Here is an 18,829-nt window from a genome sequence, read left to right on the forward strand (position 1 = left end):
ATATTCCTTAATTTATTAGTCATTAATTCCTAACAGTGCATTTATTACTGGAAGAGGCATTCTACAGTGCCTTCAGACATAACCTGCAGTCAAATAATCTGTGCCTTGAAATCTTGTCATGATCATCTTGGTCAACAAGATTGAAATGACATTCAGTTTTCTCCCATCTCATCTGATTCCTTCCTTGCTTACCACGATGGAATCTGTAACCAGAACAAAATGTTCCAGTTCCTTAGTATTTTTCATAATTCATTCCCTTCAACAGCTTGAAAACATTTTGAGTACTCTCTTACTGTCTTACAAAATTTTTCCCAGATGACTGCCTTGTGTTTACCAGTTTGTGGAAGATGAAAGAAGAGCAAGAGAAATAAAATACACTTCTTATGGTACAAGGACTTGTATCACCCATTGGTATTGATCATACAGACAGAAAACTATTGGTAGAAACAAAAGTAAATGTGTCTAAAAATGTGTATGATTTTTCTTTTACCTTTATATTAGATTATAATGAACTAGTAAACTGATACATGCTGCAGACCTGTAGATAAGATGATAACTCTGTCTAGTCTTGTTTAAATCAATACATTCCATAGTTTGTGTTTTATAAGAAGCCCTTCCATTATCATGTTAACATTTTACAAAACTTTGTTTTGCAGACTGCAGTGATGATTTATTTCATTGTAACACAGGAAAATGCCTCAATTATACCTTTGTTTGTGATGGATACGATGACTGTGGAGACCTTAGCGATGAACAGAACTGTGGTAAATAGAATTTTTATGCTTTTCTCATTAAAAAAAAAAAGATATATATGGCAGTATTGATAATAAAAGAGTAGGATATTCTATTGCTACTGTTTTAAAGCTAAGTAAAAGCAATCCTTTTCTTTCCTGTTGCTCCCCTTCAGATATTGAAAGGCTGCTATCAGGTCAGTTTGGAGCCTTCTCTTCTCCAGGCTGAACAGCCCCAGCTCTTTCAGCCTGCCCTTGTAGGAGAAGTGCTCCATCCCTTAGAGCATTTCTTTGGCCCTCCTCTGGGCATATTCCAACATGTCTATGTTTCTCCTGTACTGAGGACTCCACATCTGGATGCAAGATCATTGAATCCAACTCTTGGCTCTGTAGAGGACCACCCCAAATTCAGACTGCATGTCTGAGAGCAGTTCCAAATCTTGAACTCTGGCAGGCTTGGTGCCATGATGTAGGAGAGCTTATTCCGGTGCTCGACCACCCTCTTAGTGAAGAACCTTTTCTTAATCCTTAATCTTACCCTCCCTTGACACAGCTCCATGCTGTTCCCTCAGGTCCTGCTGCTTTCACCAGAGGGAAAAGATCAGTGCCTGCTCCTCCACCCCACTCATGAGAAAGCTGTAGGCTGACGTGAGACCTCTCCTCAGTCTCTTCTACTGTGTCCAGATCAGTTATAAAAACTTTAATTGGAACTCTGGGGTATCCCACAATTAACTGGTCTGCAGACAGATGTAAACCCATTTAGTATAAGCCTTTGAGCCTATCTGTCAGCCAAATGTTCATCCATTGTATTGTGTACTTGTCTAGCTGTATGCTGGACATTTTGTCCAGAAGGATACTGTGAGAGACTGTATTGAAAGCTTTACTGAAATTAACAACAACAGCAAAAAAAGAGAGAGATTATATCTGCTCGCTTCCCCAGGTCAAATAAATGAATAGGCTTGTCACAGAATCATGGAATCACAAGGTTGGGAACAACCTGTGAGATCATCTAGTCCAACCATCTTCTCATTACCACTGCTACCACAAGCTACTAAACCACATCTCGCAGCTCCTCATCCAGATGCCTCTTGAACAATGCCAGGGACAGCGACTCCACCACCTCCCTGCGTGGACCATTCCAGCACCTGACCGCTCTCTGTCTTGTCACAAAAGAAAATTATGTTATTTAAGCAGGACTTTCCCCTGGTTAACCTGTACTGACTATGATCAATGACTGCATTGAGAGGTCTCCTAATAAGCCCCATCCATCAGTGTCCTTGGATGAATCCCCTTGTAGCCCATAAACTTATGTGCATTTGACTGGAACAGCAAATCCTGCACGAGTTCAGCTAGGAGTTTACCATTCCCCCAGTCACGGTTCTCCATCTTGGGGGTCACAAGGTCCATCACTAGTGTTGAATACAGAGATGAAAAAGGCATTAAATGTCTCTGCTTTATCTTTGTCCCTATTTGTGAAGTGTCAGACCTCATAAAGCAATGGACCAATGTCACCTTTGATCTTCTTTTTGCTCTTAACATACTTTAAAAATTTCTTCTTTTTGTCCCCTACAATACTGTTTGGTTTCAATTCTAAGTTATCTTTGGCTGCATGAATTTTTGTCTCTACAATGGCAAACAATGTATCTGTATTCTCCTGTTCCCTGACATTGCTTCCAATGCCCATACACTTTCCTTTTCTGACTGAGTTCTAAAAGGAGGTCCTTGCTCAGCCAACCAGGCTTTCTACCCTACTTGATTTTTGAATTAGTGGAATTGCCTTTTTCTATGCTTTTAGAGGTGGCTCTTTGAATGTGACCTTCGTTTATGAACCTTAGTATGTCAAAAGCAGATTCCCAGGGAACTTACTAATTATTTCTTTGAGAAGCCTGAAGTCTTCTCTTTCCATACCCTCTGTCAAAGTTTTGGTAGCAGTTTTGTAAGTCACCAAAGATTTGAAACTCCACTACTTCATGGTCATTTTGTGTACAAGACCCTTTTTGTTTACAAACTACATGTCATCTTTCTTAGTTGGTTCCCTTAGTACCTGTACCAAGAATTTATCTGCAATGTGCGTCAAGAATTTCCTGTACCTGTTTGTGTCAGCTGCAAGATATTTCCAGTTAAAGTCTTGGAAGCTGAATTACCAATAAGGACAAAGGCAGTTGATCTAGAGATATCCTTTAATTTCTTATAGGATAATTCATTGATTATATCATCCTGGCTGGGTTTGTTCACAGAAGAGTCCCGGTACAACATCCACTTTGTTTTTTTTCATCCTTAATCCTTATCCAGAGACTCTCAACAGTGTAATCAGTGATGACAAGTACCATACAGCCCAACCTTCCCATTGCATACTATGCCAACCATCTGCTTCTCTTGCCCTTCCTATCCCTTCTGAAAAGCCTATCACAGCTGTCCATCACAGCACATGAGTTGTAGGACTCTTCCCTCCAAGTCTCCTTTATGCAATAATGTTATAGCTCTGGGACTGAATGAAAACTTCTTGCTTACTCCTCATTCTGCACGCATTAGAGTAGAAACATTTCAAATGTGCTAAAATGTACTCATGCTCAGCATACTGTGGAGCAGAAAAAAAACCTCACTAGGAATCGATCTCTCAAATCTTCCTTTGAGGAAAGTGTAGCCAAGCAGGAACCAGAAGGCCTGGCACTTTGTAACCATTCCCTGACAAAACAAAACAAAAAACCCAAATTCTGCCAGTGACACCAGCTTTAGAGTCAGGTACTGATGTGTCAAGTCTGCTTGTTTTTTCCCCAGCATCATTCTCTGCAACTGGAAGGATAAAGGAAAACACTGCTTTTGTGTGTACCTCATCCAAAATCCCTGAAGGCTCTGAAGTCTGTTTAACTAACTCAAGATGTTACGGTTGCTCTTTCTAGCTTGGCTGAATTTGGCTGAGACTAAAGTAAAACATAAGAGGGTAAACACTGGTGATGCCAGCAGTTTCAGATCTGAACTGTTCTTACATAAGCTTCATTGTAAATTTGCATATTTTGATGAAAGAAGTTATACTTCTTTTGAATTCTGTTTTGAATTGGCTTTGTAAATTCTGCCTCAATATGTTTGTCATTCTGCTCATGTTTATTTTCATAGGTGAAGAATGCTTTGCCATAAGAAAGATTAATCTTCATACATAAATATTTGAAAATTTTGAAAGCCTTATTTTCTTTCTAGCTTATGTTCCTAGTATTGTACCTGAGAAAAACTGCTAACTTCAAAATAGTTCTTTAAAAATTTAAAATAATTCTTTAAAAGTTGAAATATTGTTTTCATATTTTTTTTCTTTTACTTTTATAGGAAAAACAGAGAATTTTGAAACTAAAAATCAGAATACATTTTTTATTTGAGTTTGCTTTTATATTTCTTCTTCTAGTTAAAAATACTCTAGGGCTTTTCATTACTTTCAGTTGTCATTGGTTGTTTTGTGTTCTCTTTCACTCAATCTGCTTTGATTAAAGGCTTTAGTAATTATTAATCTGACTCCTACCATTTCTATGTTGAGATACAATTTAAGATCTAACTTTTTGTACAGGCTATAAAAGAGATGGAAGGGACATGTGGCAGGCAGGACTATGTCTGTATTCCCTATCTATTGTGGTGTGAAGTCAACCAGAATAGCTTTACTGGCTGAAGAAGACTATATAAATGAACCTACCCAATTTGGCCATGAGTTGGGGACTTAATCACAAACTAGAACAACAGTTGCTGGACTTAAATGATACAAATTCATTTCACTGCAAACTTGTCTGTATTTCCAAGGCATTTTGAACTTCATAATTTATGATTGCATTATATTATTTAATATATGTTATGCATATGGCCAAGTGTTTACCTTAATCCTTAAATATTACCCTATGAGTACTTTGTGAGCAGTTCTTTAATTGTAAGTCCCCACGGTATGCTGTGGACAAGGAAGAATTTACTCTGTCTGTGCTCCAAGCTGTGTAAAAAAGCTTGTGATCAAGGCTAGCATGGTAACATTACTAAAATATATACTAACTGAGCCAGAGCTGTGGTTTCCTCTGGTTTCAGAGTGGAGGTCGTTTCTTCTGCTTATAATATAAACCATGAACATTTCCTTCTTCAACTGCTGGATTTTTTCAACTGTACCTCTATGGCTGAAATGGTCTAAAATGTCTATGTAGTCAATGCTTTACTCTTCATACTTAGAATAATTGTGACACCAAAGCTAAAATGCAGGTATAGCTAGATAATCATTATTCCTTTAAGCCTATCAAACATTTTTAATGATGTGCATTTCCTTATATCAGCCTACCAAATTAAATTTTTTTCTTTTTGTTTGGGGAAGCACTTGAGTAAAAAGAGTGAAAAGATTGAAATATTTTTATTTTAGATCATTCTTCAGGAAAATTCTGGTTGTATGCAAAAACATAATGGTTTCTGATTTAGTGCCAAATAAGTCAGTTAAATAATGTTTTTTTTTAATTTCCTACAAAAAAAAAAAAATTATGTAGGGAATAATTTTCTCTGATGGCAAACTTTTGTGATGGGAAATCCAAAGTTCTTTAAAATTAACCTGACATATCTTAGAATTTTGTTTATTGGCAAATAGAAACAACTGAGAGAGATGTGGTTTCTCTCAGGATACACCTGACAGAAGGAATGAATGCATCACTATCTAAGTAGAATTTACTAAGTAGAATTCAGAACATACTTAAACTTAATCTGCAAAAATAAAAATTAAACACCTGAAGGAGTATAAAACTTTCGCTGTGATTTCCTTGTATAATAGCATAGCCTATATGCATAGAACAATTAATTGTCCACTAACAGAAATTATCCATATCGTAGCTTATTCTCCAGTTATGGTTTGTTTGTTTTGGTCTTGATTTTTACTTTTTATTTTGTTTTATTTTATTTTTAGATTGTAATCCAATGACTGATCATCAGTGTGGAGATGGAAGATGTATAACAGCTGACTGGGTATGTGATGGTGACCATGACTGTATAGACAAATCAGATGAAATCAATTGCTGTAAGTTCTCTAAATGTCTAAACGAGTTTTTTTGTTTTTCTGTAAGAATCAAAATGAAAATCTAAGATGAGAAGTACTCCTATATACTGCTTGTAAGGCAAAATCACAAGCATGTTTGAGTCCACAATTTTGCAATTAGCTGATGATTTTTCTGGTTGCAGCAAATTGAATGTTTGTCAGTAAGGTTGAGAAGTACCAGAATGGCCCTGTGTTTCAGCTTTTTGTCAGTTACAGATTATTCTTTAGTTAATTGTGGTGTTCCTGGTAATGATAATAAATGAAAGCATATGTGCTCTTTAACTGTAGGTATTTGGAGTTTGTTACAGCTTTATGGTATGCTTATATACTATTTATCATACCTTGTGTGATTTCTGTCTGCTTTAACAATGTATAACAGCTGTATACCTGCACAAGATTTCTACAAGAATAGTGATTCAGTTTGCAAAACCAAATATTGGAGAACCAGCTAGTGTTTTAATATGAATAAAGTTGTCATAAAGCACATGGTTATGCAGCTTTTTATTCTAGTATCTTGCTGCCTTTCAGTGCTTGGTCTTTCAGTCAGTATTGTACAGTTTTGTCTAGAATCTAAGAAACTAATCTAGGTCAGGAAATATGTGGGGGGGAAAAAAAAAAAAAGTGGCAAAATTTTTATATCCAGAAAAATGTTTTTTTTTCTCTTGAAAACAGCTGAGCCTTCATCTCAGTCTGTTGTCTGTTGCTAGTACGTGACACATACAGTTTCAGTTCTTGTAATTAAAGCTCAGCTGTAGGTTATTGAGACATGTCCTACACATGATGAACATTGCTTAGTGACTTTTGGTACTAAGCAGCATATCAGCTGCTCCTAAATTTACTTCACTGTGATGTTCAAAATAATTGAGTCCTTTATTAATTGATGATGAGGATACCATTTTTTTTTTCCAGCTTGTCATAGTCAGGGTCTGGTAGAGTGCAAAAATGGACAGTGCATTCCTAGTGCATTCAAGTGTGATGGAGATAATGACTGTAAAGATGGAAGTGATGAAGAAAACTGCAGTGAAAGTAAGGTTATACCTCATTTTATTCTTACTGAGCCCGCACTGTCTGTTTCCTAAAGAGCCATTAGCTAAAACTGTCTGTCAAGTAGACTTTGCCTTTCAGATAACACTTCTCAAAGCTGTCAGGCCTCTGCTTTCACAAATTTGTTAGTCATTATTAGTCTTTACAAATATTAAAAAATTGATAGAATTGAGGTGATATTTTTATCATAGCATTTGGTTACCTGATTGATTAGCTGTTTATTGAAATAAAGAATATGTACCCACTTTGCATGAAGTGGTTAGAAAGTGATAACCAAGGAATTTGTATCATATGGGGAGGAACCTTCTCAAGAAAATCTTATTTGCATCAGAATATGTGAGTCAAAGAAAAGAGGTTTTAGTAAATGCACTGATGTGGCTAAAAGATACTATATGGGAATTAAGTTTTCAGTATAGTGAATGACTGTATAAAAGAAAGGAAAGAAAGCTGTTTCTGAAACCCTGAAATATGATTTTCCAAATAATTTTATCATGAAATACATTTGATTGTCACGATTTTAGCATTTTAAGGTATTGTTCACATGTAATTGTCTTGATTCTGGAAAAGCTTCAAATTGCAGTTTTTCTTTCAGTGAAATAATCTTTAATGTATTTCTCTTATGACTTATTTTTAAGAAACAATGGAATTTAGTTCTTTTAGAAAACTTTAATGCTTTCAGACATAGTGGTAATAGGACAGCCTATTCAAAAGATAGCTACACTACCTGATTTCCTAAGCTTTATTTCCTTAGGAACCAATCTGAGAAATCCTTTCTACTCAGCTCCCTCTTGTTATATTTTGAGATCTTCCTACTCTAGTTTAAACATCTCCATTCCAAAAGAGAATCTTAGGTATACAAATTATCGTAATTCGTCTCTATAATTAGTGAAGATATAATGAAAAAAAGTCTTGCAGGAAATTTTTTTCAGATTGGACTGTGGCAATCTAAAAACCAAGGATGAATTTTTGTCTTTATTTCTGACTGCCTAATTTCACAAAATACTCAGATGTGTTCTTCATCATTCCTGATGTCCATCCTCAGTTTTATTCTCTAATATCTTCAAGTCTCTCTTTCTCTTGGCTGATAATGAAATGATCATTTTTAATATGAGAGAAACACATAGAAGAATGAGATAAAATGGGGAGTACAAAACTATTCAGAACATTCTTGAAGCAGACATGCTCCAACTTATAAAATCCACCCAGCTTAAGCCTCTTAAATTTATTTGTTCCTAGTAAAAGAGAATTTCACTGACACTTTGATGCATGATCTGGCATAGAAGTTAGTAATGTGATTCTCATTGTTTTTTGTTTCTGTGGATATTTAAGAAATTGTTAATTTTTTTTTTTTTTTTTTGAGGGGATATAATGAGCAGATGTAAAATCAAAGATGCTAAATGCAGAGGACTAGAAAGATGTGATAATTATGCAGTCAATAATCTCACTGTATACTAAAAGAGTTTTCCATTTTGCATTAAATTGCAGTGCTCAAAGGTTTTTAATACGGAAGGTTTGCTTCTTTTCCTTTATGTACTTCATGAAATGCAGAAAGCTCTGGCTGATATTTTGCAATATTCCATAAAGCAGAAATCTTCCTTTAAGCAATCACATCCTAATTTTTTCTGAGAATATATGGACTTCTTTAATTCCTTGCACAGTCCATGTAAAAGCTGGACAATTATAGTTTGTAACTTCCTTTTGCATTACATACATCTGTGCATATGCAGTTGATTTCAGCAACTAGAGAAAATATCTTAGGGCATATGAAGCAGAGAACTTTTTGTATTTAGTGTAAGTTAAAAACCTGAAATATCTAACAGAAGCAGTGAAGTTAGGACTACAGTGATCTGGAATAGTCATTTTGTTACAAGTGCAACGAATATGAGAAATCAACAAAGAAATGTGAATTCAAGATACTGATATATTGCCACTTGTCTGAATAAGGATACAAGGACATTGTGTAACAGTACAACGATATGCATATAGGGATTACAAACTAACACTGCTTTATCTATGTCCAAATGAGAAAAACAGTCTCCTTCTCTACATGCCTCAGGGAAATTAAATTTCCTTCTGAAAAGGTAAGGTATGGCATGTATTAACATTACTTCTGTCATTCATTCTGTGAAAATAGAAATCTAATATGAATGTACTCACAGCTGGTTCTGTGATTCCCTCAAAACACAGGGTAATGTGTTTATAGAAATTCATTATTGGCTGTGCTATGATCAGAAGAGTCTACATTGTAGAACAGGGAGTTTTAAGTTGTTGAGAAACTTCCATCATAGGATAAGAAGGAGATGAAACAAACTTTTAAAATGAGTTTTAATGTGGAGATTCATGATAGCTGTAGCAATAAGATTTTTCCTTACCTTTCAAGTTCCATTTTGCAATCAAATTCTCCTAGTCGATTGCTACAGCAGAATGTATTTGCATTATTTTGATATAAGCCATTTATGAAGGAAAGTAAGCCCACAGAATTAGGAAAAATATAACTGCAGCATCGGTTCTTTGGGATAGCATACTGGTTTCTTCAGCATCTTCTGTATCCGCAGTGTAAGGAAGTAATAAGTGACTAATGTTCATGGGATGAATGCAGTAGAAACACTAAGCAATTGTTGCAGTAAACCATTCAAAGGAGGATGAAATGATAAAATCAAAACTATTCAGTCTATGTGTACATGAGTAATAAATTACTAATTTTGCAAGACTCATTTGGAAGAGCGAGTTTAATGGCTTGGAAAGAAACTATGAGACAGACGGAAAGCCAAGAGTTTGTTAAAGAAGCTAACTATCCAGGAATTTTGTTCATAAACTTTTAGAAGTACTGGTTTTGGTTATGGTAACATCCATCTTTTGGGGTATGATTTTTTTTTTATAATTATTTTTTATTACCAAAGACGGGCAACAAAGCTTCATCTCTGCCAATTTTTTTTTTTTTTTTAAGGATAGTTTTATTGTCCACCAAAACAATCATGAAATGAGAGAAACATCAACTGTCTGGCACTGGAGAATAATTTCCTGAGAGCATTCTTTTAATTAGTATCTATTGTTCTCTTTGAAATCCAATTTACATAACCTTTCATGCTCTGCTGCAGGCAAGATCATGATGGATGGCTTTTGGAGCTCCATACATCTCTGTCAGGATTTGGGAATATAAGTTATCATATTGAGGACAGGGATAAAGTGACATTCGGATTGTTTTGCACACTTATCTTCCTTATTCTTCCTTACTGCACTTCAGTGCTTTAGGGTACTTATTCAACTATGTAAAAAAAAATAATAAGTTGTTATGAGTCTCTGTATTTTCACATCACAATGCTTCAGTCTTCTTTATTAGTTTGGTACAACTTTAGAATAGTAAATTTCTATTTTTCTCAGGTCAAACCCTCTGTCAGGAGGGAGACCAGAGATGTACTTCCTGTCCTGATCCGTGTGGAACTTCTCTCTGTGAGATGAGAAACAGCCAGACAAACTGCAGTAAGTAGGTCACATGCTTCATACTGTCACTGCTTTAGGGTGTTTTAGAATATAATGAAGATGCAGGGTAGGGCACAGTAAATAATAATTTTGTTTACTATCTAACATCACAGTGTGTAATGATTACCTGTTGAAAAGGGCAAGGCTGAAACAAAGGTTTCGTCATAAATCCTTGTACAGGAGATACTTCAATATTTGACATTGACATATATTTGCCTTTTGTGAATTTTTGATATGTTCTTAATGAATGTTCATAGTAATACCTTTTCCTAATGCCAAATCAAGCCCATTGCTTACGTAAAGAAAACAACAAATTGTGAGATAAGGATTTATGTTTAAAATACAGGAAAGCATGATATTGTGTTAGTAGTCTGAGAAGTTTCAGCCCTTTTCTCAAGGAAGAATTTTGATATTAAATCTGGCTAATCTAGTTATTCTTATGACTAATATGTTTGTAGAGGATCAGGGTACTCCACACCGTGTATCTTCCTTTCCATATCCTGTACCATACAACTCCATGCAAGCCCCTCACACCCACTGTTCACTTGCCCTTTAAACTTGGGCAGAACTTTATATTAAGAAAGATTTTTTTAAATTAAAGCTTCAATTCAGGACACCTCAGCACATGGGCAGTGTAATCTTGCCTTCACTTACATATGAATGTGTAAATGTGTGGACATATCCTGTAATTGGTTTGTAAGCCTGAGCAATACCTATTGCAAGTTATGGGTTGGTACTGCTAGCTTGCTTGGATAATGCTGCCTATGATGTTGCTGCATTAAATTATGTAGGATCTTAGACTAAGTTGTGTTCAAATGGACACAGAAAGAACAATTGCCCAAACTCATGATCAAAGTAGTGCCAAATAGGTAATGCTGTCCAGGATCTCATGAAGCTGAATTTCTAGTATCTCCATAGACCAAAATTCCAGAAACTTTCTTGTCAACCTGTCTGAGCATTAGGACTCCCTGATCCTCCTCTTTATCCTCTTTACCTTATGTAGAACTGGAATTCGTTGAGCTCCAAACTGTCTTTCACCTGTTGTCTTGTCCCTGTACTTCCAATAGTCTGGGTCCATTTACTTTACAACTTTCCATTAGGTAACTGTTAACAGCAACAAGATCTCCCCTTAGCCTTCTGTTTTTATGGCTGAACAGATCCTGTTTTTGCAGCCTCTGTCTGTATAGTGTGTGTTTCTAACATATGTTTCTAATCTTCTTGGTGGCACACCACTGACCTCATTCCAGTATGTCGATGTCTTTCATAAATGAGGGAGCCAAAAATCAGACATAATACTCCAGACATTCTCTCACCAATGCTGAATACAAGCAAATTACAGTTATCTTGTCATGAATAGCAGTCAGGATAATCAAGCATGTTTTTTTCCGTGGTAAATTCGTGCTGGCTGTTCCAAGTCACACTTAGTTCCTTGTGAGCAGCCATCTTCCGGAAGGATTTTGCTCCATACCCTTCCTCTGCACTGAGGCTAGCCTGACTGGACTTGTATTCTCTGAATCCTCTTTCTTGCCATTCTTAAAGACAGCTATGTTTCTTGCCTTTATTTTCCAGTCTGATGCCAGGGTTTCCATGACCTTTTGAAGATGATGATAAAAACCAGTCTTTCAATGAAATTAGCCAGTGAAAATTAAGAAAAGATGATGAATACCTTGGCCATTCTTATAATCACTAAGTTCTCTGCTCCACTGACCAGCAGACCCCCATTTTTCCCACCCTTCCTGTTACTGCCAATGTACTTAAAAGAGTTCTTCTCACTCTTTACATTTCTCAGTAGTCTCAAATTTGGCTGAGCTTTGAGATCAATCCTTGTATGCTTGGAAAATGTCTCTTCATTTATCTTCAATGTTCTATCCACTCCTTTGTCTTCTGTATATTTTTTCTTAATGTTTGAGCTCAGTCTGGAAATCCATGTTCAGCCAAGATTGATTTCTTCCTTGGTACACTCTGGAATGTTCTATTGTGCTCTGAGGAGGTCTTCCTTTAAGACCAAACCATTGTCCTTCAAGCTGATACTGACGTAGTTAAAACCCCCCACAAGTACCAGGGTTTACATCCACAGGACATACTCTAGCTCTCTAAAGGTGGATTCATTTACCACCTCTTCTTCTAGAGGGATTTGTTGCATATTCCTACTGTGGAATTTGACGTCACTTTTGCTGGCCTGTCCTCTGATCTATATCCATAATCAAATTATCCATGTGAGAGGAAGCCTTCCATGGTTACTGGAACAGTAGATTTTTTGTTTTTTTTTAAATTTACTAGTACTTTAAGAAGTACTTAGAAAATGTTATGAAATGGGAAGGAAAGTACCCATATAGCACAAAATTAATAAGAAGCCAGTTTAAAAAAAAAAAAAAAACAAGCAAAAAAAAAACCAAAATCCTTTTAATAAAAGGTAATTTAAATTTTCTTGGTTGAAATCTCAGATATCTTATTTGAATTATTTCAGTCATTTTCTCTTTCGTATCTCACAATTTGTGGAAGATTATTCTTTGCTTACTGAGCAGCAAACAGTATGTTGTGGAATACATATACCTGTCAGTGAGAAATACAACACTTTTAGTGGAAATATTTCCTCACGTATTTTGGTCAGTAGTCTGTAGATCTCAACAAGAATAGTTCATAATCTGAATTAGACTTCTGGATCATTTGACTTTTTTCCTATCCAGTCCAGTAAATATGTAACTGTTTATACAAAGTAGAACGGCTAGTGTATTTGGGAGAGATTTTTCTGGTACTACATATGAAAGTACAAAGGTCTTTTTTTCATATTACTGTTGCTTTGTTGTAAGACTGGAGTTACCTCATCTTTGGTAAGAGATGAGAAATGCCATGGAAAAATTCCGATGGAATTTTTCGTTTTTGACAAAGCAGTATTTTCTAACTTATATATGTCTTTTGTTGGAAAATTCCTGGATGAGCATAGGCCACATTTGCAATATTGAATATGATGAATGTTCTCAATATGTGATAATCTCTGGTCAGTTTAGGCTGGCTTTGTAAACTGGTTACCGCGTATTTCAGCTAACAGAACAAATATGTGAAGAGATGTATGTGTGCACATAAATAAAGTAGATTCGGGATGTTTCCAGTGGTGTGAGCACCAGATGAAACACAGGACGGCCTGCCTGAATGTCAGGAGATTCAGTTCTAACTGAGCACTGGAACAAGTTGCCCAGGGAGGCTGTGCAATCTTCATCCATGATCTTCAAAAGCCATTAGATGTGATTGTTGGCAGCTAGTTCTTGGTGGTCCTGCCTTGAATCATAGAACCGTAAGGTTGGAAACAACCTGCAAGATCATCTAGCCTAACCGTCCTCCCATTACCTTTGCTACCACAAGCTAATAAACCAGATCTCTTAGCTCCTCATCCAGGTGCCTCTTGAACACTGCCAGGGACAGCGACTCCACCACCTTCCTGGGCAGTTCATTTCAATATCTGACCACTCTCTGAGAGAAAAAGTTCTTATGTCTAACCTAAACCTCCTCTGGTACAACTTGTGGCCATTTTCTCAGGTCCTGTTCATTGCGTGGAGAAGAGACCAAACCCCTCCTCACCACAACCTCCCTTCAGGAAGTTGTAGAGTGCAATGAGGTCTCCTCTGAGCCTCCTCTTCTCCCGACTAAACAATCCCAGCTCCCTCAGCTGCTCCTCATAAGACTTGTGCTCCAGACCCTCACCAGGTTTGTTGCCCTTCTCTGGACACGTTGCAGGGCCTCAATGTCTTTTTTGTAGTGAGGGGCCCAAAACTGAACACAATACTCAAGGTGCAGCCTCACCTGTGATGAGTACAGAGGGATGTTCACCTCCCTGCTCCTGCTGGCCACACTATTTCTAATGCAGGCCAGGATGCTGTTGCCCTCTTGGCCACCTGGGCAGCGTAGGGGTTGAATCAGATGATCTATAGAGTTCTCTCCCAACCTAAACTTCTCTGTGACTCTGTGAAATATTCTGCTTACTTCTGTTGAAATTGTAGTTGGGAGAGTTTCAGACTTACTACAAGTGAACAGCACATCCTCATATCTAGTGGAACTAATTCCTGTATAGCATGTAGTGCAGTTTCATGATAAAAATATGGAGATATTAAAAATAGATATAAATACGTTAGAAAAACGTGCAATGAATTTTATCCCTTGTTCCCCAATCATTAAGTTGTACATAAATGGAGCAGCAAGATCTCTGAAACTGGATTGACATCAGAAGGAAAGGCTAACATTTAGAGTTCTTAAATTTAGTCAGATTTTCCTATGGAATGCATGTTCTGATTGTTACTTCGGCTGGTGACTATAGGGAATTCGGTGTAAGATTCAAGATAGTTTTTTCAAACCTATAATGACACTTTTGAACATGATTTGATAGAATCTTTCTAAATGCAGTGTGAAAATTTCTAATGACAATGAACACACATGAAGAGCTGTTCTACAGGGGCATTTCATAGGGCTAGATTTTATTCTTGAATTTACCTAAGCCACTATAAATGTAAGGCATAACAAAAGAAGCAGCAATGTTTGTATATTTCTACCCTTCACTCCTGAAAATATGTTATATAAGCTCTTGGAACGCTGCATGTAGTTTTGTGTTCATGAAAAACTGATGAGTATGTAAAATTCTGTAAACATCAAGAGAACATGTTTACTGGAGAAAAATTGAAACATGAAGAATGAATAGATCTGAGTGCAGCCGTGTACCTTCCTACTCAGGATATTCTATGATGCTATAAAATTTGTTGTGAAGAAAAGGAAATGACTTCCATATGGGTAGAATTTTTGACAAATGATGCCTTTAAACAGTCTTATACACTGCAAAGCTGGGACTAAGTGATTTGAGACAACATGAACAGTTAAATCTTGGCAGTATGCAAGGGTTTAGTAGGGAGAAAAAGCTGTATCCAAACTGAGTTTCATATTCCTCACATTGAAGAGGTAAGTACTAAAGAAGGTTATAATAGCAAATATCAGTTCAAGAAATACTGGCCAGTTCCTCTGTTTAGCTCAATAATTGACTGTTGAATCTTAGGCAATCTGATCACATATTGTGCTGACAACTGACTTTAGCAACTGTCTGGACATTGTTTTCTGTTGTGATGGAAAATTGAAAAAAAATGTATTGCAAATTTGGGAAGAAATGCAAAATCTGTTCAATCTTTTAAATCCTAGCTATTCAGACAGTTCAGTATGTAATAACCCATCTGAAAATTGATTATTCCTATATACAGCTGTAGTTTGTGTAACCATATGGACTGCTAGCCATTTATTTTGCCCTTGTTTACCATTCCCATTATTACTAACTATATCTTACTTGAATTAAATTATTCACATTCAAACCCTTTTATTCAGTATTTCTGCAATTTGTCCGCATTCCTCCTTCATATATCAGAAGATTCCAAGACTGTTGCAGATCTTGGAATGCAAGATTTGGAATGCAAAATCAAAGAGAAATAATATTCTGTTTTCTATACAGAGATATTTTATATATAGTCTGTTTCCCTAGAAATTTTCATGATCTGACTGGAGAAAGGCCTGAGAAACCTCACCTATCCTCAGAGCTGACCATGCTTTGATCAGGAGGTTGGATTACAGAGCTCCTTTGGTTACTTCTAAGCTTAAGTACCCGATGATCCTATCATTATTGTTGATAATTGCCTTGTCAGTTTGAGACATGTAGCGTAGCACACCAGTAGGAAATGTGTTAGTGTTATTTCTTCTATAATTCACTTGAAACATGTTTCTTAATTTTAATTTTTAAATGGTTTTATTTTTGTGAAAGGTCAGTGTGAACCAATTACTCTGGAACTCTGTATGAACTTGCCTTACAACTATACTAGCTACCCAAACTACCTGGGGCACAGGACTCAGAAAGAAGCTTCTGTCAGCTGGGAGTCTTCTCTCTTCCCAGCCTTGGTTCAGACCAACTGCTACAAGTACCTTATGTTTTTTGCCTGTACAATCTTAGTACCAAAATGTGACCCGCATACAAATCAACGGATCCCACCTTGCAGGTACTATACTATACTTAATTTATTTCTTAACTGCCATTGTCTATCATGTTAAATTTTCTGCCTTCATTGTATATGCCAGAAATTTTGTTTTGCAGTTCCACGGGAAGAAGTTTCTGAAGTCTATAAAACAAGAAGAGGAACAGCAGTTCTATTAATTGTCAAAATGTATAGATTGACTATTTATTATGGAGAATTTTCCACTTCAGTTTGATTAGAATTGCATTATTATGATAGATATTTAAACAGAATGAATTAATCAGATTTGGAAATTTCTTATAATACTACTTTGCATTTGTATAACACTTTATCTATGGAAAGCCAGAGCAAAATACTAATAAGAACAATAAAGACTTTAATACATTATTAACTTTCTGAATTAGAGGATAGTTATAAAATATATTGTCAGATTAACTTTTCTTCCACCCTCAGCAATTAATATCACTGTACCTTTAAGAGTTATGTCAAAAGAGATCTGTTCCTTCTCACACTCTGTTTCTCTCATTTCTTGGTCTGCCCTGCCCTGCCCATGTGGATCAATACTTAGTGCATTGAAAGAAATTGCACTGAAAATTGCAATGCATTTCCTAAGGATTCCTACCATGTAGCATTTGTTGACAAATAAATAATGTTTATTTGTCCAGTGATATATACCTTTGTGTTATGAGTTGAAATTGAGACACAGGGAAATTTACTAAGATGCTGATTTATTCTCACTTAGGGACATACCAGGTAGGTGTTAATATTACATACAATGTGAAGTTAGAGACTGGTTTGTGCAAGCTCTGTTTCAGGTTTGTGTGTTTAAAAACTTAGTCTTTATTTTTTAAAGAAATCACTATGATGTATAAAAAACATTGGACTCACTCTAATATAGAGAGACTAAAATTAAATGATAGGCTTTAGCAGCTACATACCTAGCTAACAGATTTTAGGAAGTATTGCAATCTAGTTGAAAAATAGCAGTAGTCTTCAAATTTAAAGCATTGAACAGAAACATGAAGAGAAACTAATAAAAAACATAGAACAGTTTAGTTTGAAGAGGGCCTCTGGAAGTCCCAACTTTCTGCTCAAAGCAGGACTAACATCACATTTACATCATATTGAATATGTAACATCTCAAATCCTAGAACTGAAAGATCTTTTTTATAGCCACTACATATCTATAATGACATTTTTTTAAAAATTAGCCTTGTATTTCTTTCTCCTTCTAGAATGGAGTGATTTCACTGCTTTGTGAAGTGTACTCTTTCACTGATAGAAAAATCAAAATAATTTGATTGATCATAGAATCATTTGAGTTGGAAGGGACCTTTAAAGGGTCTCTTGTCCAACTTCCCTGTAATGAACAGTGACATCTACAGCTAAATAACTTTGCCCTGTCCAACATGACTTTGAATGTCTCCAGGTATGGGGCATCCACCACATCTTTGGACAACCTGTTCCAGTGCTTCACTACCCGTATCATAAAAATCTTTTTTCTTATAATAAACCTAAATTTTCCTTCTTTTAGTTTGAATCAGTTTTCCCTTGCCCTGTTACAGAAGACTGCTGAAGAATATGTTCCCTTATTTCTCTTAATAGTCCCGCATTAGATACTGAAAGGCTACTTTTGGGTCTCCCAGGAGCCTTCTCTTCTCCAGGCTGAACAGCTCCAGCTCACATAGCCTATCCGCAGAGGACAGGTGTTCCATCCCTTGGATAATTTTTGTGGCTCTCACATCTCTCCTGTGCTGAGAAATCCACATCTGGATGCACTATTCCAGGTGTAGTCTCACCAGTGCAGAGCAAAGGAGCAGAGTCTCTTCCCTCAATCTGCTGGCCACACTTGTTTTTATTCAGCCCAGGATATTGTTGGTTTTCTGAGTGGCAAGAGCACATTGTTGGCTCATGTCCAGGTTGCCATCCACCAATAGCCCCAAGCCCTTTTCAGCAGGACTATGCTCAATCCTTTTGCCCCCCAGATTTTATTGATAGTGTGGGGTTGCTGTGACCCAGATGCAAAACTTTGCAGTTGGCTTTGTTGGAACCTCATGAGATCTACCTGGGTCCACTGCTCAAGCCTGTGTAGGTCTCTCTGGATGGATCTCATCCCTTGGACGTGTCAACTGTAACAGACACTTTATCCCACTGTCAATGTCATTGATGATATTAAAGAGAATCAGCCCCAGTAATGACCCCTGAGTGATACCACTCATCACTGATTTCCATCTGGGCATTTAGCCATTGACCACCACTCTGTGGGTAAGATCTTGTAACCAGTTTTTTGTCCATCAAACAGCCCACCCATATCTGTCCAAATTGGAGAGAAGGATCCAGATAAATGACACCAGTGGTTCTTCCCTTGTCCACTCATGCAGTTGTTGATTTGTTGACAGTATCACAACTGCAGGTTTTTTGAGATGAGTTTTGACTAAGGAGTTTAGAAAGAAAAAAATTAAGTCTGTTGTCAATTTCTTTAGTTTTCCAATACTCCAAATGTGAAATTCAGTAAGAAATGTGGAAAGGATTTAAAAAATAAAAAT

At 36.5% G+C, this 18,829-nt stretch overlaps 1 protein-coding gene across 1 annotated transcript in view; it reads left to right on the plus strand.

Moving 5' to 3' along the window:
- CORIN (corin, serine peptidase) overlaps positions 1-18,829 on the plus strand; it is a gene marked incomplete at both ends in the record, with an annotated part of 119,193 nt that overhangs the window by 71,073 nt on the left and 29,291 nt on the right. The window contains 5 exons of the mRNA XM_079534872.1: positions 657-764; positions 5,638-5,748; positions 6,676-6,792; positions 10,192-10,290; positions 16,076-16,307. Coding sequence (XP_079390998.1) covers positions 657-764; positions 5,638-5,748; positions 6,676-6,792; positions 10,192-10,290; positions 16,076-16,307 — 667 coding nt within the window. The remainder of the gene's footprint in view (positions 1-656; positions 765-5,637; positions 5,749-6,675; positions 6,793-10,191; positions 10,291-16,075; positions 16,308-18,829) is intronic.

The sequence above is a fragment of the Tetrao urogallus genome, assembly GCF_951394365.1.
Source record: "Tetrao urogallus genome assembly, chromosome: 4".
Classification (NCBI taxonomy): Eukaryota; Metazoa; Chordata; class Aves; order Galliformes; family Phasianidae; genus Tetrao; species Tetrao urogallus.